Below are 17,866 nucleotides of genomic sequence, written 5' to 3'. Positions count from 1 at the left end.
TTATATATATATATTTTTCGTTTTCCTCCTATAACGTGGAGTTAATATTTCTATAATCAGAAAAAGTTAATGAATGCTATTATTAAAAGGTAAAAAACCGGGGCGCCTGGATGGCTCTGTGGGTTAAAGCCTCTGTCTTCAGCTCAGGTCATGAACCCAGGGTCCTGGGATCGAGTCCCGCATTGGTCTCCTGGGATTGAGCCCCGCATTGGTCTCTCTGCTTAGCAGGGAGCCTGCTTCCCCATCTCTCTCTGCCTGCCTCTCTGCCTACTTGTGATCTCTCTCTCGCTCTGTCAAATAAATAAATAAAATCTTTTTAAACAAATAAAAGGTAAAAAATCTTTCCATCAAGAAGAGTACTCCCTGACATTGTCCTTTGTAAAGTGTAACTCTGAACAGTACCCAAAACATGAACCTTAAAGCCAGATACTTAACTAAGAAATCACTAACTCCCTTAAGTGTTCATTTCAAATGTTCTTACACTTATTGGGTCATTCTGAAACTGACATTCTTTAAGATCATTTAGAATATTTATACATATATATATATTTTTAAAACAATGTTTATTTAAGATGGAATATGGCAAAATCTCTGGCTTGAAGGCTGGTAACAAAGGGAAAAAGAGTGGGGCTTCCACCCCAGTCTTAGGTTTGGGGGCAGGCTGCAGGTGCCTGGGGACCACTGTGCTCTTGTTGCACAGAAGTAGGTGGCTGAGTCCCTAGGATGGGTGGCTGTGTCTTGCAGGGAAAGATGTTTGTCCTTCTTATTAAATAGGACGGTGAGTCTTTGTTCTTGTTTCTTGACCACATTTGAAAGAGTATATATAAGCAACTGGAGGCCTTTTCCAGGTTCTTGCTTGTACCAAAAGAAGTAGTCAGAGGCACTGTCTGTGTAAGTGCAGTTGATAACAAAGCTGCCTCCCTCCCGGACAGTCAAGAAAGAAGGGTGCTGCTGTATCTCTTCTCCTCTACTCAACCCTGTGGGGGAAAACAAAAAAAAAAAAAGGTCAGACAAAATCATTAGGTCATCATTCTCCAGAGTTTTTGTTTCTTTTTTGCTGCAGCAACTTCAGGAAGTCTGGAAAAAGCTAATCTCCTTTTCAGACTTCTAATACTAAGACACCCTTTACCCCAAAGTTTTCCACTCACAGTCCAGCTGCAGCCACAAGAACAGGAACATGCCAATAAGTGTCTTCATTGTTTCCAGCTGGGATCTGCAATCTCCAGCCAGGAAAGTTACTTCTATTACCAGGTTATTTCTTTCCTTCCTCAAATACACAGCGGTTTCTTAAACTGTCTACACAGGCATCTGCTTCTGTCTTTAACTTACTCTCACAGTCAACCAAAAGGACCCTTTCACATAATCTGCATCAGCAGAGATGCTTCGCCATCTTGTGGTCGGGTGCCCAACTGCAAAACCAGCTGGTCCAATCCTCTTTTCTCCTGTATCTATGGGAGAGGAACACACAAAACAGCAATAGATGAAATAAATTAAGTTCTTGTCACCTTCGCAGTGGGGATCCTGGTGATCGGAGCTGAAGTGATGGGGGGGACTACCAACTGATGATCAGTAGACGTCTTTATTTCTTACAATCACTTCTTTTATAACTTCCACAAGATCCAATTACAAACAGGATATAGATTTATGTGCAAGATGTGGGCTACATGTGAGATGTGATTTGCGTGCAGGCAATCAAGTGAGACAAGTGAACAACCATTATCTTGTAGCTTTCAGTGATAATATCTCTTAGCTTTAAATGACAAGAGCAAGTTAAGGATTCTCCACACTTATCAGATCCATCTAAAGGAGGACAAGAAAACACTCCAGGGATCCTCCCATGTTTAATCTGGCCTTGACCCAGGAAGACTCTTGCCCTCCACCTCATGGAGTTTTCTCACAGGATTCGACATGACCCCAGTCACCTTGGTGAGGATCCAGGTTGTGTTACAACAGTTCTGAGTGTGTCTCCAATCAGAAGTTATATGGATTAGCAGAAAGCAAGCATAGTGAGAAGGTAGGGTTCAGAATTCCATTACATCTTCTCAACACAGTATTGAGTCATTTTAAATAAATTTGAAGAAGTTACATGTTTCCCACATTTTTTCAACAGGCTTAGTCTACTTGAAATCAGGAAAATGTCAATGGATAAATGCATAAAGAAGATGTAGTATATAGGGGCACCTGGGTGGCTCAGTCAGTTAATCATCTGACTCTTGATTTTGGCTCAGGTCATGATGTCAGATCTGTGGGATCAAGCCCCGACTAGAGCTCTGTGCTCACCATGGAGTCTGCTTGCCCCTTTCCCTCTGGTCCTCTCCCCCAACTCTCTCTCTTAAACTTACACAGTGTTATATGTCAATTATATCAATTTTTTAAAAACCTGATGAAGAAATAAATACATAATTTTTATTAATTTTTTTAGTGTAGTTGACACACAATGTTAACATTAGTTTCTGGTGTACATCATAGTGATTTGACTAGTTTAAACATTATGCTCTGCTCCCCACAAGTGTAGCTCCCATCTGGCACCATACAGTGTACTACAGCACCATTGTCTATATTCCCTATGCTGTGCCTTTTATTCCCATGACTTATTCATCCCATAACTGGAAGCCTGTATCTCCTGCTCCCCTTCCCCCCATGTTGCCCCTCCTCCACCCTCTCCCCTCAGGCAACCCCTAGTAAATACATCTTGAATGCAATCACAAATTTCAATATTCACCACCATAACCTTAATCCAGGCTATTATCTGCCCTCACCTGGACTGTTGCAATAGTCTTCTAACTGGTCTCCTTCCTAGTTCTGCCCTCTACAACCCACTCACTACATAGCAGCAAGACAGTACTAGAACATAAACTAGATCATGCCAATGTGGAGCTCTTATTTAGTCAATGACTCTGATATTATATTTAGAATAAAATCTATACTCCTTTCAAAGATCCGCAAGATCTGGCCCCAGACTACTTCTCCTACCTTATACTTCTGATACTATCTTATACTTCTGATTCTCACTCCCCTGAATTTGCTGGCTTTGCCTAATTGTTTTTTATTCTTCAAGTCTCAGATTCAAAGCCATGTTTTTATAAAAACTTGTACATGAATGTTCATAGCAGCATTATTCATCATAGCCAAATGGTGGAAATAACCCAAATGTCCATCAAATGACAAATGGATAAACACAATGTCATATATCTCTATAACAGAACATCATTCTGTCTTAAAAAGGAATGAAATACTGAGACATGCTACAACTTGGATGAATCTGGAAAATAGGCTACAGCGAAGTAAGCCAGACACTAAAGGACAAATATTATGATTCGTTCCACTGATAGAAGGTACCTAGAACAGGTTAATTACTTAATTATATGACACAACTCTGAATATCTCAAACCTTGATTCTCTTCTTCTACCCACATCCTTAAGTACTGAGGGCCATAGGACATACCCAAGCTAGTTTTGTGCAGTTTCACATCCTAATACTGGGTGAATGGACAATAGTAGGCAGAAGGAACAGTCCAGGAAGCAATTCCACACTAGGAATGGTTAGCAGAAACTTAACTATATATAGAAATCACTATAAATCACGTTAAATATATCTCATTAATGTAAACTAAATGTGTCCTCAACTCAATCTCACCTCTGCCAGATTTCCCAAAAATGTTTGGAGCCACTCCAACACCACCTAACAAGGGCAAGCCTGGCAGAGGTGTAGTTAGCATGGGAAAAAACTGGTTTTGTCCAATTGCTCTTAAAATAGCTTACTTCCAAAACTTTCAGATACAGAAAATGTGACTGTATTATAGGACTCCTCCCAGAACTTGGCCTCCATCAAGTTTTATTGGGTCTTGGAAGCTCTTCCTGTCTTTGTGCCATAGTCTTGGCCCCCATGTCCCCCTATGAGCTGTTCCCCCAAACATGGACTATGACCCTTCTGAAACATAAATCAGATTAGAGCACCTATTTAAAACCCCTCAAATGCTTCCCATTTCATAAAGAATAATATATGAATGTAAACATAATGGTATAAGGCCACATATGATAGGGCCCTTAACTATCTCTTTGACATATCACTACCACTCCCCCCTCACTACCTTCTAGGAACATGAGCCTTCTGTCACAAATATATCAAATTTGCTTCTGCCTCATGGCCATTGTTGCATTTGAAAACTTCCTTCTCCTAGGTTTTATCATCTTGCTTTTTTGTCATTTTTGTCATTGAAGACAGTTTAAATGTCATCATTCCAGAGAGCTCAGATGTCATCACTGTGATTGTCTTTCATATTACTTTATTTTCTTAATGTCTCTTAAATCTTGAAGTAATTTATGCAATTGTTTCCTTGTCCTATCTCCCCACAGTAGAATAAAAATTCCACACATACAGGAAACTTAATCTGTACTATGGAATTAGATATCTTCAGCCAGATACTGGTGCCTATCATATCACACTACAGAATAAATATTTGTTGAGTGAATGCACATCTGGATGATCTCCAAATGAAATAATTTTGACTACCTCTCTTAGAAGAAAGCAGATCCCCGGTAGGGCCTGGTAGGCCCAGGGTTGAATCCTGGGATGACCCTGGTCTCATTTGTCTTCTGGCCTCTGCTGCCTGGGTCACTGAGACCTTCTGGGGGAGGCAGTGGGTGCTTCTGTAGAACTGAGGATAATAGGTGAGTCCTCACTTCATAAGGGACCTCGAACCAGCTTTTCCTTTGATGTCACTAGTGGAAAATTATCAAAATATGCTTCTTTATTCCTTGACTTTTATGAAAACATTCTGCATATTTATCACTGTAAATAATGTGATTTGTAAGTTTCTGAGAAGGTAGTCAGAGTGTAGGGATTGAGAACATGGGATCTGAAGTCAGATTGCTTCTCTTCCAAGAGTGGGCCTGTGGATTAGGAACTTGGCTTTTTAAAGTCAGTTACCTTTTTATTTCTTAAGCTTCTAACTCTTGTTGTAAAAAAATGGGGGTGGGGACAACACAACACCTGCACTATAAGGTGTCAAGGAGATGACATGATACTAAAGATGTTTGTACAATGCTCACCGCACATGCTGTTATCCAAACGTTAGCTATTTGCTATTAGCTACATAGCTACTTTGCTATTATATTTATTATTCAGAACCTCCAGGAACTAAAAGTCACAGTCATAAGCAGGGCCAAATAAAACCAGGCTCTTTTTCACCCTTCTCCAAAGCTGAGCTATGCGTTCATATTAACAGGTCCGTTGTACCTGCCGCACACAACATGGGTGGGGTTCACACCATAAGAACTTATTTAGTGTCTGCTCATTGAAGCTCTCTAGCTTTTGACCCTGAGTTGGATGTTTCTACTGTTTCCTTAAACATGGATTTGAATCTTGCCATTGTTTTTAGAATCTATAAGGGCTCCATGTTAGCAGTATAGGTTTATAATTATAGAGAGAAGGAAAAGACTGACCAAACGAATAAGGAAACTCAAGGCTACACATCCCTGCTGTACAAGGCCTCCTGGGGGAAGGGCGGGGGGTGCTGCAGGTGCAGCTGCAGTTTGGGTGCAGGCTGCAGATCACCTGGGAGCACTGTGCCTCCACTGCACACAGGTAGGTGGCTGAGTCTTCCAGTTGAGAGGCCCTGATGTAGAGGGTGCTGGACCATTCCTTAGTATTCACTGTGCAGTTTAACCTCCCACTGTGCTGCATCCCTGAAGCTATGAAAAACAGCCGGGTGAGGCTGCCGCCCCTGGGGTGCTGTTGGAACCACTGCACACTGTATGGACTCCTAGAAAAATTGCACTTCAGAGTAGAGCTGGCTCCTTCCTGAAGGCTCAGGGCTGAAGGGCTCTGCTCCACATTCATCCCTCTCACCCCTGCGTGGAAAGAGAAAAACAATGATATCACTGGGGAGTCATAGATGTAGTTTTTAAACCTGTGAAGTATCCCAAGAAACACCCCTGAGGATGTAGGACTCTAGGAGCTCAGTGTCAGCTCCCCCCACCCCTTCCAGCTGTGGGCCACTCCCCAGCCCCAGCCCCATCTGGAACATCCCTACTCACAGCAAACCTGGAGCCACAGGAGCCCCAGCAGTGCTCCCCAGTGTCTTGTCATGATTCCTTGTCTAGTTGCTTAGTTACCAACACCCCTTCTGTGCAGATTATAGAGTCTTGGGTCTAGATAAGTTGTGTTCTTACAGTCAGTCCATTCCACCACAATCACAAAACACCAATCACGCTCACATTTGAGCTTTGTCATTTTCCTTAAGAGGAAACTCTACCCATGATGGCCCAGCCCTGGCTGAGTGTGTAAGGTTTCTCGGGGGTGTGCGCGTGTTGGAGGTGGAGGATTCAGGCTGGAGGGGAGAGAGGAAGGACTAAAGGAAGATATCCAACTTTCCCAGTCTTTCTGTTTTGTTTTTCAGAACTCTTTTAGGTATGGAAAGTCTGAACAGGGGGTAAGGAAAGTGAGATGACAACTCAGACAGAAATAGGGACCCTGTTGGGTCAATACGTCCTGGGAGATAACTGCAGCGAGGCTGCTTTCTAAACAGGGATCAACACATGTACTTTAACAGAGAATGGAGAATTTATTTATATGGAATATATAACAAAGGAAAACTGTTTCAGAGTGCATATCTTTTTGCTAATCTCCTTTGTTAGGTAAGTAAATTCAAATAAAAGGAATTAAAATCATTTTGTAAATGTAGAAAATATAGATTTGTTTTATAACCCAAGGTAGTATATGTCTTACAATAAGACTTCAATTGGTAGTAAAAGAAAGAGGACACATACAGGATGGCCACCTTGCTCTCATTCCCAGCCCCTCTCTTCCCACCCAATCCTTTCCTTTCAGAGCCTGAGACCTCCATGGCTGATTCCACTGAACATGTGATGAGGACATTTTGGAGTTCAGACAAAGTGTTTCTCCTTTTCCTCCCCATCTTTCCTTACACATCTCCTTTTCCTCCTCTCTCTACTTTCATTCCTCAGATCCTTCATTTCTTTTTCTCTTTCCCCAAAGGAGATAGGGGAGAAAAAATTTTATCTGTGACAGGAATAATTTCTAAGTCATTGGAGTAGAAGTTCATTTTAAGAATTTTTAGTTATAAAAATTAGGAGAAAAGGAAAATATAAGTGTTTTCTACTGGAGCCTCCAGCCCACTTGGATTTAACAGATTCCTATTCTCAACTGCACTCCAGTAATCATCTCTGTCTTATTAGCACAGTCCTGGTCCCCCTCAACCCGATCCATTAATGCACTTATGGAGATCAGAGCTCCACCTCTTTGAGATTATATTAAAATGGAAGAGCTGAGTAAATGACAGAAACTTTCAGTAAATATTCTCCCTGTATGCTTAGTGATCTTATTTTCTCACATTTTCCTCAGTCCCTTCCTCTACTGTTAACCTTCATTTTCCATTTTCAAATATTGACACACACAGATGGAATTATCTAGTATCTTAAGAAAAGTTGCTCAGTCAGGGGGAGGCCTAGAGTCCCCTCTCATGGATTAAAACTATCAACATAGACTGTCATGGTACTCTCCTGCCTGGTCACTGGTCAGATGGGCAATTCCCACACAAAACCACTGTCCCATGGGAAGTGATCGTCTGAACAAGTTCCAGCCTCCAGTCTGTTGGAGCCACTGTGTTTTTCTCATGAATTGTCTTTTCCTCACAAATCCTGATTCTTTGAAGAGTACCACCATGTCTGCACCAAGATATAAGCAGTTTAGTCCCCTCTGCCCTCTTGTCTTAATAGAACATGAGATCTTATTGAAAATGCCCCAGGTTGGTCCCTTTGAGTCACTTGAAGTCTCACATTCTCCAGAAGTTTGTGTTCATCTCTCCCTGCAGTCCCAGACTCTGTGTCATTCACAGCACAGAAGTACTTGGCCGTGTTGCTCCCATGGGCTGAGGGTTTCCTCAGGTGGAAGGAGGTTTTAGTCTTCCGAAATTCAGCCTCAAAACCTATGATGCCTTTAACCAGAGTGTCCCCTGATATGTACAGGAGGAGAAGCTGGAGGCCTTGGTTGGGGTTCTGCACATACCAGTAGAGATAGGACTGGAGAGAAGATGAGTGGCTGCACCTCAGCTCCAGAGGGGATTCTTCAGAGACAGTGACGTGCACATCTGGCTGGGTCACCGACTGGGCTCCGGTTCCTCCTGAAACATCAATGCTGAGTCAGTGAGTCCAGAATCTTGCACATTCCATAATAAGCACAATAAGCACATTCCAGAGAGTTTGGAAGAGTCCTTTCCTTGACAAATTCGACTTCTAAATTCTTCATATGCCACTGTCTGCAAAGAGGTGGCTCCATCTGGACTCCTCAAGTCAACTCTGCGAAGGAGGAGCTAAAGGAACGAAGCGGAGCTTCAACTTTGTTTTTCGTTTGTACAACATCGCCCTCTGGAGGCCAAACAGAAGTAGTTCTTCTAGTAAGCCTTGTCCTGTCCATTGTTACTTCAGGCGTCATTGGAAAGGGATTCACAAAGGAACAGGCAGAATCCCTAATCAAAACTCCCACAAGTGGGAGTTTTAAGCCAAAAAAGGTTTAAAAAGTAAAAAATAAAAGAAGGTAGGTTCTTCTTAGTAGATAAGTAATTAAAAGAATATTAAAAAATGAGAAAATGAAATTATGTTGTTCTTTTCCACAAAAGTAAAAATTTAAAAAAAAATAATTAGAAACTGCAGAGGGAAAAATGTACAAGAAAGAGGTGATAAAAATGTGAAATTATTTTAAAGAACATAGGGAATTTAGAAAAAGAAAACCTGGGGCGCCTGGGTGGCTCAGTGGGTTAAAGCCTCTGCCTGCGGCTCAGGTCATGATCTCAGGGTCCTGGGATCCAGCCCCACATAGGGCTCTCTGCTCAGCAGGGAGCCTGCTTCCCCCCTCTCTCTGTTTCTGCCTCTCTGCTTACTTGTGATCTCTGTCTGTCAAATAAATAAATAAAATCTTTAAAAAAAAAAAAAAAAGGAAAGAAAAAGAAAACCCAATTAATGATGCTAGGAATTTTCGGGGGGGGGGGCGGCGGCTATGGCACTGGTTTGTTTGGGTTTTGGTTTTTTTTTTTTTTTTTTTAAAGTAATCTCTACACCCAACATGGACCTCAAACTTACAACCTTACAACCCAGAGATCAAGAGTCGCATATTCTACCAACTGAGGCAGCCAGGCTCCTTGACATTGACTGTCTAGAGTAGGAAATATTCTCTCTACATTGCCTTACATTGAGAGGAATAAACACACTGACTAACATGATGGACCAGTAGGTAGAGGCTATGGATCCTATTTAAAGACAGAAGTAAAAAGTAATATAACTATCAAACATAATATAAATGAGCTTTCATTGTGGGAAACAAATGGTTAGTAACAACTTAATTAAGCAGTGAGTATTCCTGTTTTTCATAACTTCATCTAAGACTGAGGTCAATATGGAAAAATTTCTATAAAATTTCTATAAAATCTAAGTTAAGAAGTTAGGCATATCTAACAAGTTTTGGGAAGAGTGATAAATTTCTCCTGAAACCCTAAGCCTTTCACCTGCCTCCAGCCTATAAGAGAAGTTGATATATATAGAAAGGAAGAAAGAATTCTTTGAAAAGTATTCATAGACAGGGCCCTGGGGCATTTCCTCTGTCTTCTTCCTAAGAAAAGAAATATTGTCCTCCAAGCTAAGTGGCGTAGCACGAGAACCCCTGAGAAGGCTGGGGAGAAATTGTGTGTGTGCATATGTGAGTCTGGAAACGCATCTGAGTAACACAGACTACGTGCCTGTAATGTGCTTGGTGCAGTGATGAGACTTAAGCCAGAGCCCTGCTCTCATGAGCACTTAATGAATATTTCTGCTCTGCTCGCTATGATGGAAGCCATAATGCTAAATCAGAACAGGGTTGTGTACTTTGATAAACTACTGACTGTCAGAAACCCAGACAAAAAGTCATCCTGGTCTTTGCAATACAAAGGTCTGAACATAATCATTTATTTACACACACTATCTTCAGCCGGGAGGCAGAGAGTCACCCATCCATCCTGGGAGTCCAGTCACCAATCATTCCATGAACCATCATTTATCCACTTGAACTTTTTTGAAAGCCATGCCTTGGGGATCATTTTGCAAAAAAGTCATGTGATCTTTCTACAGAAAAACAGCTATTCGATTTATTGATTTTTTTTTTAAGTCAAAGATAACAAGACCTAGAATTTTATCTCCCCGCCCCAATTTCTTATATTTCTTTAGGTCTTCTCCAATTTATGAAGAGTCTGAACCCACAAGATTTTATGTCATCCTCCAGTTTTATAGGGTTGGCAGATCAGGTTTCATAACCTCATTAGACAGAAATGATAATATGGGATATTCATAGCATTTGTCTGGCAGGTATTGATTAAGTGCAGGACATTTAATGTGATACTATTTTAAATTTATTTTTATTATTTTATTTTATTTTTATTTTAAAGATTTTATTTATTTACTTCCTTATTATTTGAAAGAGTAAGAGAAAGAGAAAGAGCGTGCACATGAGGGTGGGAGCGGCAGAGGGACGAGGAAGAGGGAGAACCTCAAGCAGACTCCATGCTGAGCTTGGAGCCTGACACAGCTCTCTGTCTCACAAAGTTGAGATCATGACCTGAGTCAAAATCAAGAATTGGACATTTAGCTGACTGAGCTACCCAGACACCCCTAGTGTGTTATTATTTTAACTTCATAATAACCCTGGAAGATAGCATTATGACCTCCATTTTATAGAGGAGGGATTGAAGTTCAGATACCATTAAGTATTTGACCAAAGAATAACATCTGAGATTCAAATCCAGAAATGCCTGCCTCTATAGCTTATTCATTATCACTCTGTTTTGTTACCTGAGGGCAAGTTGCAAAGATGAAATACAACTAGGATTTGAATTCACTGCTTCTAATCCTGCTGTTTTTTCTACCACCCCTCAGTGGCCATTATTTCAAACTGCTCAACATGCAGATTCCCACTTATAAAACTAGAACTTAAACTTCAAACCTAATTGTGTTGATTGCTTATAGTCAGTGACTCCTTGAAAGAACACAAACCATACTCCTAGTTCCTCTATCTCCAAGACAGGGTTCTTTTCCTCCTAACTACAACCAAGGCATCACCTAGCTGCATGAACAAGAATGAGACTTCAATGAGGATAGAATTTTTTGAAGATTTTTCTGGGCCAGCATTCCACCTATAATTTCCTTTCATGGATCAGTAATCCACAGAATAGTCTAATGTCTTCCCTAGATAATCACACATGACCTCTCAGCTATGATATGGGTATCTACTTTCATAGGAACTTTATAAAGGTTCCCATCTACCCAACCCTCTCAAGTCTCAAGTCAAGAGTGTGGCTCGACTCTCTGCTGCTAGTTTGGGCAGAAGCTCCGGGGACTTAGAAGTCACTCTGAATTTGCTACACAGACATAGGTGTCTGAGTCTCGAGGCTTCAAATCTGTGATGTGCAGGGAGGTGTGTTACTTGTCTTTGTTCAAATGTTGTGAATCTCCTTTCCTCCTTTTGTCCATTTGAGATTATGGAAACCAGAAACTCAGGGCTTTTTCCCAGATATTATCTGTAATACATGTTGTACAGGGAAATCAGTCTTCTTAAATGCACCTGAGAGAAGGGCTGGCTATATCCTGAGCATTCAGTGACCCAGGATACTGCTTCCCCTTCAGCAAGCTCCTTGCCCCTGTTTAGAAAGATGTCAGCCAACAGAGATGAGTTTATGGGCTCTAATGCTCTGTAACTTTTGTTTTCCCATAATACCACTTCTCCACCAAACCCCAAGATGAGCTAGACAGAAATACTCTTCCATTCTATGGTCTATCGGTCTCAATAGAAAATGCCATCAAATATTGCTTTCCTCATTGTCAAAATCAGTGACAATAATAATACCCTTACAGTCCTGATGAAGCCGCAGGAGCACTAGCAAGATTCCTGGGAGCTTTGTCATTATTCCTGTCTCCCTCTGGACCCCAAAGGACCCAACTCTGGAAAGTGATCATAACTCACAATCTCTGTTTCTGTCTCATATTGTAAAAATAGTCCCTCATATCAGTCAGAATTTTAAAACGCTCCCCATTCCCTCCTCTCTCATCATCTCCATTCTCCTTGCCATGCAACCCACATCGGGGAGTGAGATGAGGGAAGAGAGACGGGGCCACAAAGAGAGGGAGAGATCTAAACACACAGGAGACTCAGAAACCTCCTCACAGATGCTTCAAAATGGCCAAGGGAGTGTGCACAATTTGTGTGGCTATATATAATAATTTGACAGAGGCTAAATTTTTCAAAAGCCAAGAAACATGTCATCCATGCTGTGTGCAGTGTTCATTTATATGAACTATATGTGCATAGTGCATTTGTGCATGTGAGAGAGAGAGAGAGTATGTGTGTGTGTGTGTGTGTGTGTGTGTGTGTGTGTGTGTGTGTTTAAGAACAGAAGGACACCAGTAAGCTAAGCAACAGTAGTATAAATGCCATAGACAGCCTCATTCTGTATGCTTGAGCAGCCCAGGGACAACGGCGGGATGAAGACACTGCAACCTATTCCCTTTTATACTTTTTGAATTTTTGACCATGTAAATGGAATACCTATTTAAAAATAAGGAAGTCTAGATGTTTTAAAATAATAAAATGATATGTGGATTTGCTAATGCCTTCTGAAAATAGTAAAATAAAATCAACTTTTTTTCAAAAATTTTATTTATTTGACAGAGTGAAAGAGGGAGAGAAAGAGAGAGCACAAGCAGGGGGAGCAACAAAGGGAGAAGGAGAAGCAAGTTCTCCACTGAGCAGGGAGCCTGATGAGGTGCTCGAACCCAGGACCCTGGGATCATGACCTGAGCTGAAGGCAGATGCTTAACTGACTGAGCCATCCAGGCACCCCAATAAAATAAACATTTTAGAAGGCACTACTTTTGGGTTTCCCCCAGGGCTGTGCCTCCCACCCCACAGGGGGATACAGCACAGGTGCAGCCCCATCTGTCCCACTGTGTATCACTCATGGAGCAAGAATACACATCAGTGTCTCTGAGGGCAGCCCAGGGCAGGCTCAGGGTGCTGGGCCTCCTGTTCCCAAGGATAAACAGAGATGCCACTTCATTTGCCACACTTGTCTTAAATCCTTGAATAGAAAATTGTGTTTACTGGTTGGGAAACTGTTGGTACCAGAAGATATACTTATTTGTAGTGATTTATTATGCTTATTTATAGTGATTTATAGTTGGTGTGGTTAAAGGCATGTTTGCTTCTTGCCCTTAATATGAGTCAATGAATTTGGGCTGGGTAATATTAACAAGGCTCAAAGTACCAGGAAAAGGAATAAAAACAGAACAATAGCTCCTATCCTGAAACTGAAGTGAATTGAAGGTTCTACTTGGCACCCTCCAGTTTCTCTGTCATAGTCAAATCCACCCCCACAGCCACCATATATAGGCACATACCATTTATTTCTCATTCGTGTTTTAGGACAATTTTTTAAATATTTTGAGAAACTCTTCAACATGTGTACAAAAGTAATGTCTCTTCCCTGGAGAGACCCAGGGCTTAGTAACACAGAACATCTTTATTGTCCTTTATTGCCCTCGAATAAATGGTAATGTTCTATATAGAGAAATACAGGACCCCAGAGCCAGCCCTCGACATGTTGAGTAAAGAGCAATGCTGGCAGGAAAGATTCCTGATTCCAGTCCAGGCCACATCCCAGTTCCTTGTAATCCCAAAACAACTCACCCAAAATCAGGAGCACAGCCACTTTTGTCACTTGCTCATATTCTAGGTTTAAACAAGGACACAGGGTTTAGGCTCTGTTGTGGAGTCTGAACCTGGACTGGGCTACAAACTGGGAAAGAAGCACAGCAGAAAGAGCCAGAGCCCTCACTGTCAGCTGCCACCAGAGGCCGTCCCCAGCAGCAAACCAAGAGCAGGGACAGCACCTTCTCAGAATGAGCCTCCCCTGAAGGTTCAACTGCGCACTCAGGAAGAATGAAGGGTAAAAGTTTGCAGGGGCACCTGGGCAGCTCAGGTGGTTAAGCATCTGCCTTTGGCTCAGGTCCTGAACTCAGGGTCCTGGGATCTAGCCCCGTGTTGGGTTCCCAGCTTCTCCTTCTCCCTTAGCAAACCTCCAAGCCCTGGCTCATTCTCTCTCTCTCTCTCTCAAATAAATTTTAAAAATATTAAAAAAGAAAAAAAAGTAAAAGCTTCCAGCACAACAGCATAGCAATTTGGATTTCTTTTTAGATCTTTGCTAAGGTATAACTCCTTATAGATTTGGTCCAAATGAAGCAAATACATCAGAGGGTAGATTCTGTGGGCTCCTTATTCCCCATCACTTTTCTGCAGTCTCAGAAGGTGGTCATTGACTGTAGTCAGTCTGATATTCATAGAGCTGAGATTAACACCCCTGACCTAGTACTATATGCCTGAAAATCCTTACCACTGGTCTTATGCAGCCAGATGAGCAGAGAACACTAATCTTATTCCATAAAAGAGCACATGAGCCCATCTGAACTAGACTTTTCATCTCCTGACACTCTAGGATCCTTTAATAATCAAAGTCCACACCTAACATCTGTTTCTCAGTCTTCATTTTAACAAATGTGTAACAGGGCACCAGCTCCCTCACTAGTCCCTCCTGACCAGTGAGAGTGGGACATTTGAGGCAGAATCATCCAACTAACCAGGGAGAAATGAAGTGAGAAAGATACACAAGTTCAGAGTCAGACAGACCTAAATCCAAGTCCTAGCTCTGCCACCTTTTAACCTTGGACAACTCATTCCTCTGATTTCTTCATCTCCATCCTTATCATCTGAATCACACGCCAAGTACTATGTCCCGTAGAAAGTAATTGTGCAAGATTATATACATGACTTTTTTTAAATGCCATTCACTCTCCCATCAAGACATATGCAATGTAAATTCAATAATAATAACACACATACAGACACAAAACAACAAAAAACATCATTTAGGAAAAGAGACAAATCCAAAAGACACAATGTTAATTGTATCAGCTAATTGCCATAACCAAAACATGTTAGATACTCACATAAATGTGTTGTGAGTACTTTGCTCTTATAATATGGAAATGGAATATCACTAGAAAATATTTGGGAGCTGCCTCTTTTAGGTCTAGAATTGCCCAATGTATTCTGAGTGAACAATTTTTCCATTTCCCCAAGTAAAAGATCAGTGAGCGCTAATGATTTCTAGTAACATTTTGACAGAGTAAATACCACAAGTTATGGAATAAATAACCAGCTTGGTGCAGCTACCCTGGAAAACAGTACAAAGTTTCCTCAAAAAGTTGAAAATAGAACTGCCCTATGACCCAGCAATTGCACTACTGAGTATTTACCCTAAAGACGCAAAGGTAGTGATCCAAAGGGGCAACTGCACCCAAAGTTTATAGCAGCAATGTCCACAATAACCAAACTATGGAAAGAGCCCAGATGTTCACTGACAGAAGAATGGATAAAGTAGATGTGAGGGGGCATCTTGGTGGTTCAGTTGGTTAAGCGTCTGTCTTTGGTTCAGGTCATGACCCCAGGGTCCTGGGATCGAGCCCCACTTCAGACTCCCTGCTTGGTGGGGAATCTACTTCTCCCTCTCTCTCTGCTCCCTACCCCTATGCTTGCTCTCTCACTTGTGCTCTCTCTCAAATATCTAAGTAAAATTTTAAAAAATATGTGGTATATATATACAGTGAAATACTACCCAGCCATCAAAAAAATGAAATCTTGCCATTTGCTAGGATGTAAATGGAACTAAAGGGTATTATGCTAAGAAAACAAAGTCAATTAGAGAAAGACAATTATATTATCTCACCCATATGTGAAATTTAAGAAACAAAACAAAGAATCAAAGGGGAAGAGGGAAAAAAATAAAATAAGATAAAATCAGAGAGAGAAAAAAATGGTAAGAGACTCTTAATCATAGGAAAATTGAGGATTGCTGGAGGGGAGAGTGAATGGGGGGTGAAGTAACTGAGTGATAGACATTAAGAAGGCACATGATGTTATGAGCACTGAGTGTTACATAAGACTGATGAATCACTGTCCTCTACCTCTGAAACCGATAATACATTATTTGTTAATTAATTTAATTTTAATTTAAAAAATAGGTAAAAACAAATAGTAAAAAACGAGTAAATAACCAGCTTGCCCTCAGTAGCAAGTAGAGGAGAAAGGAAATATTTATGAGGGAGCTAAAGATGTTAGAACACTTTGATAGAAATAAAGCATATAAGGTTACTAGTTTAGAGATGACTAATTACAACAGTGACCCCATGTGGTAATTATACTTGGACAGAAGAAATGCTTCCCAAAAGTGAATAGGTCTCAGACCCTGCAACTTATGGAACATTATACTTCTTCATTGAATACAGTAGCAGGCAGTTTGGCTTAGTTTATTTTATGCGGTGGAAAAAACCCTGAATGAGGAGTTAGACAAACTGGACTGTAAGCAATTCTCTGAATTTGCTAGTCACACATCACATTTTGTGCAAAACATTTATTCTCTTCATCTCTCTGAGAGAGATTACAAAGATCAATTAAATGAGCATATGAAGGTTCTTTCTAAACCACAGATGCAGGTTATGTTTACAAAGGAGATCGCAAGACCAAAATGGTATCACTGTTCAGGTCAACAAATGTATCTTGATATTTCTATGTTGCTATCTGTTATCTCACTTGGGAGGGCATTACTGGGTATCAAGCAATTAGAGGAAGAAACTCTAGAAGTTTTCACATGTATCAGTCTTTGGAATGAAAGTAATCATTAATAGCTGTGGTGTTATGGGTTGAATTGTGTCCCTCCCCACCCCCTCAAAAAGATATGTTGGAGTCCTAATCCTTAGCACCTCAGAATGTGACCTTTTTAGAGATAGGTCAAGAGAAGTAATCAAGTTTTTTTTTTTTTAAGATTTTATTTTTAAGTAATCTCTACACCCAACATAAGGCTCAAACTTACAACCCCAAGATCAAGAGTTGAGTGCTGATCCAACCAGGTTCCCCCAGAAAGAATCAAGTTAAATGAGGTATTTGTGTGGACTATAATACAGTATGACTGGTATCCTTATAAAAACGGAAAATTTGGACACAAAAACAGACACGAATAAAAAGAAAACAATGGAAGCACCTGGGTGGCTCAGTCATTAAGTGTCTGCCTTTGGCTCTGGTCATGATTCCAGGGTCCTGGGATGCAGCCCAGCATCAGGCTCCCTGCTCAGTGGGAAGCCTGCTTCTCCCTCTCCCACTCCCTCAACTTATGTTCCCTCTCTTACTGTCTCTCTCTCTCTGTCAAATAAATCAATAAACTCTTAAAGAAAGAAAGAAAGAAAGAAAGAAAGAAAGAAAGAAAGAAAGAAAGAAAGAAAGAAAGAAGGAAAGAAAAAGAAAGAAAGAAAGAAAGGAAGAAAGAAAACAATGTAAAGAGGTAGAGAGAGGAGATGGCTGCCTACCAGCCAAGGTGAGGGGTCTGGAACATATCCTTCCTTATAGCTCTCAGAAGGAACCATCCTTGACAACACCTTGACCTTGGACTTTAAGCCTCCAGAGCTATGAGATAATATCTCTCTGTTGTTCAAGCCCCACAGTTTTCAGTACTCTGTTATGGCAGCCCTGGCAAACTATTACATGGTGCCAATACTTATGTTTGATATTATATATTTACTCCTTTGGGAAACATTTTTGGCTTTCAAAAGATCTGAGTAAACAGGAGTGTATCACATACATTAATGTTATTTGTTATATATATTATATTAGAAATTAAAACCATTGTTAAAGCAAATTTTAGAAAGCTCCTGAGGTTAAGATAGAAAACTGTGTCCCATAGGAAGAGAAACCAACCAGAGGAATATTTTAAAATTT

The 17,866-nt window shown here is 40.9% G+C and overlaps 1 gene segment (V, D, J or C); it reads right to left on the bottom strand.

Moving 5' to 3' along the window:
* Window positions 1-319: 319 nt before the first annotated feature.
* Window positions 320-1,323, bottom strand: LOC116591092. The segment is given in 2 exon segments: window positions 320-977; window positions 1,149-1,323. Coding segments are annotated over 2 exon segments (459 nt in total).
* Between the last annotated feature and the right edge of the window lie 16,543 nt (window positions 1,324-17,866).

The sequence above is a fragment of the Mustela erminea genome, chromosome 5, assembly GCF_009829155.1.
Source record: "Mustela erminea isolate mMusErm1 chromosome 5, mMusErm1.Pri, whole genome shotgun sequence".
Lineage (NCBI taxonomy): Eukaryota > Metazoa > Chordata > Mammalia > Carnivora > Mustelidae > Mustela > Mustela erminea.
This window is presented reverse-complemented; position numbering and strand designations above follow the sequence as displayed.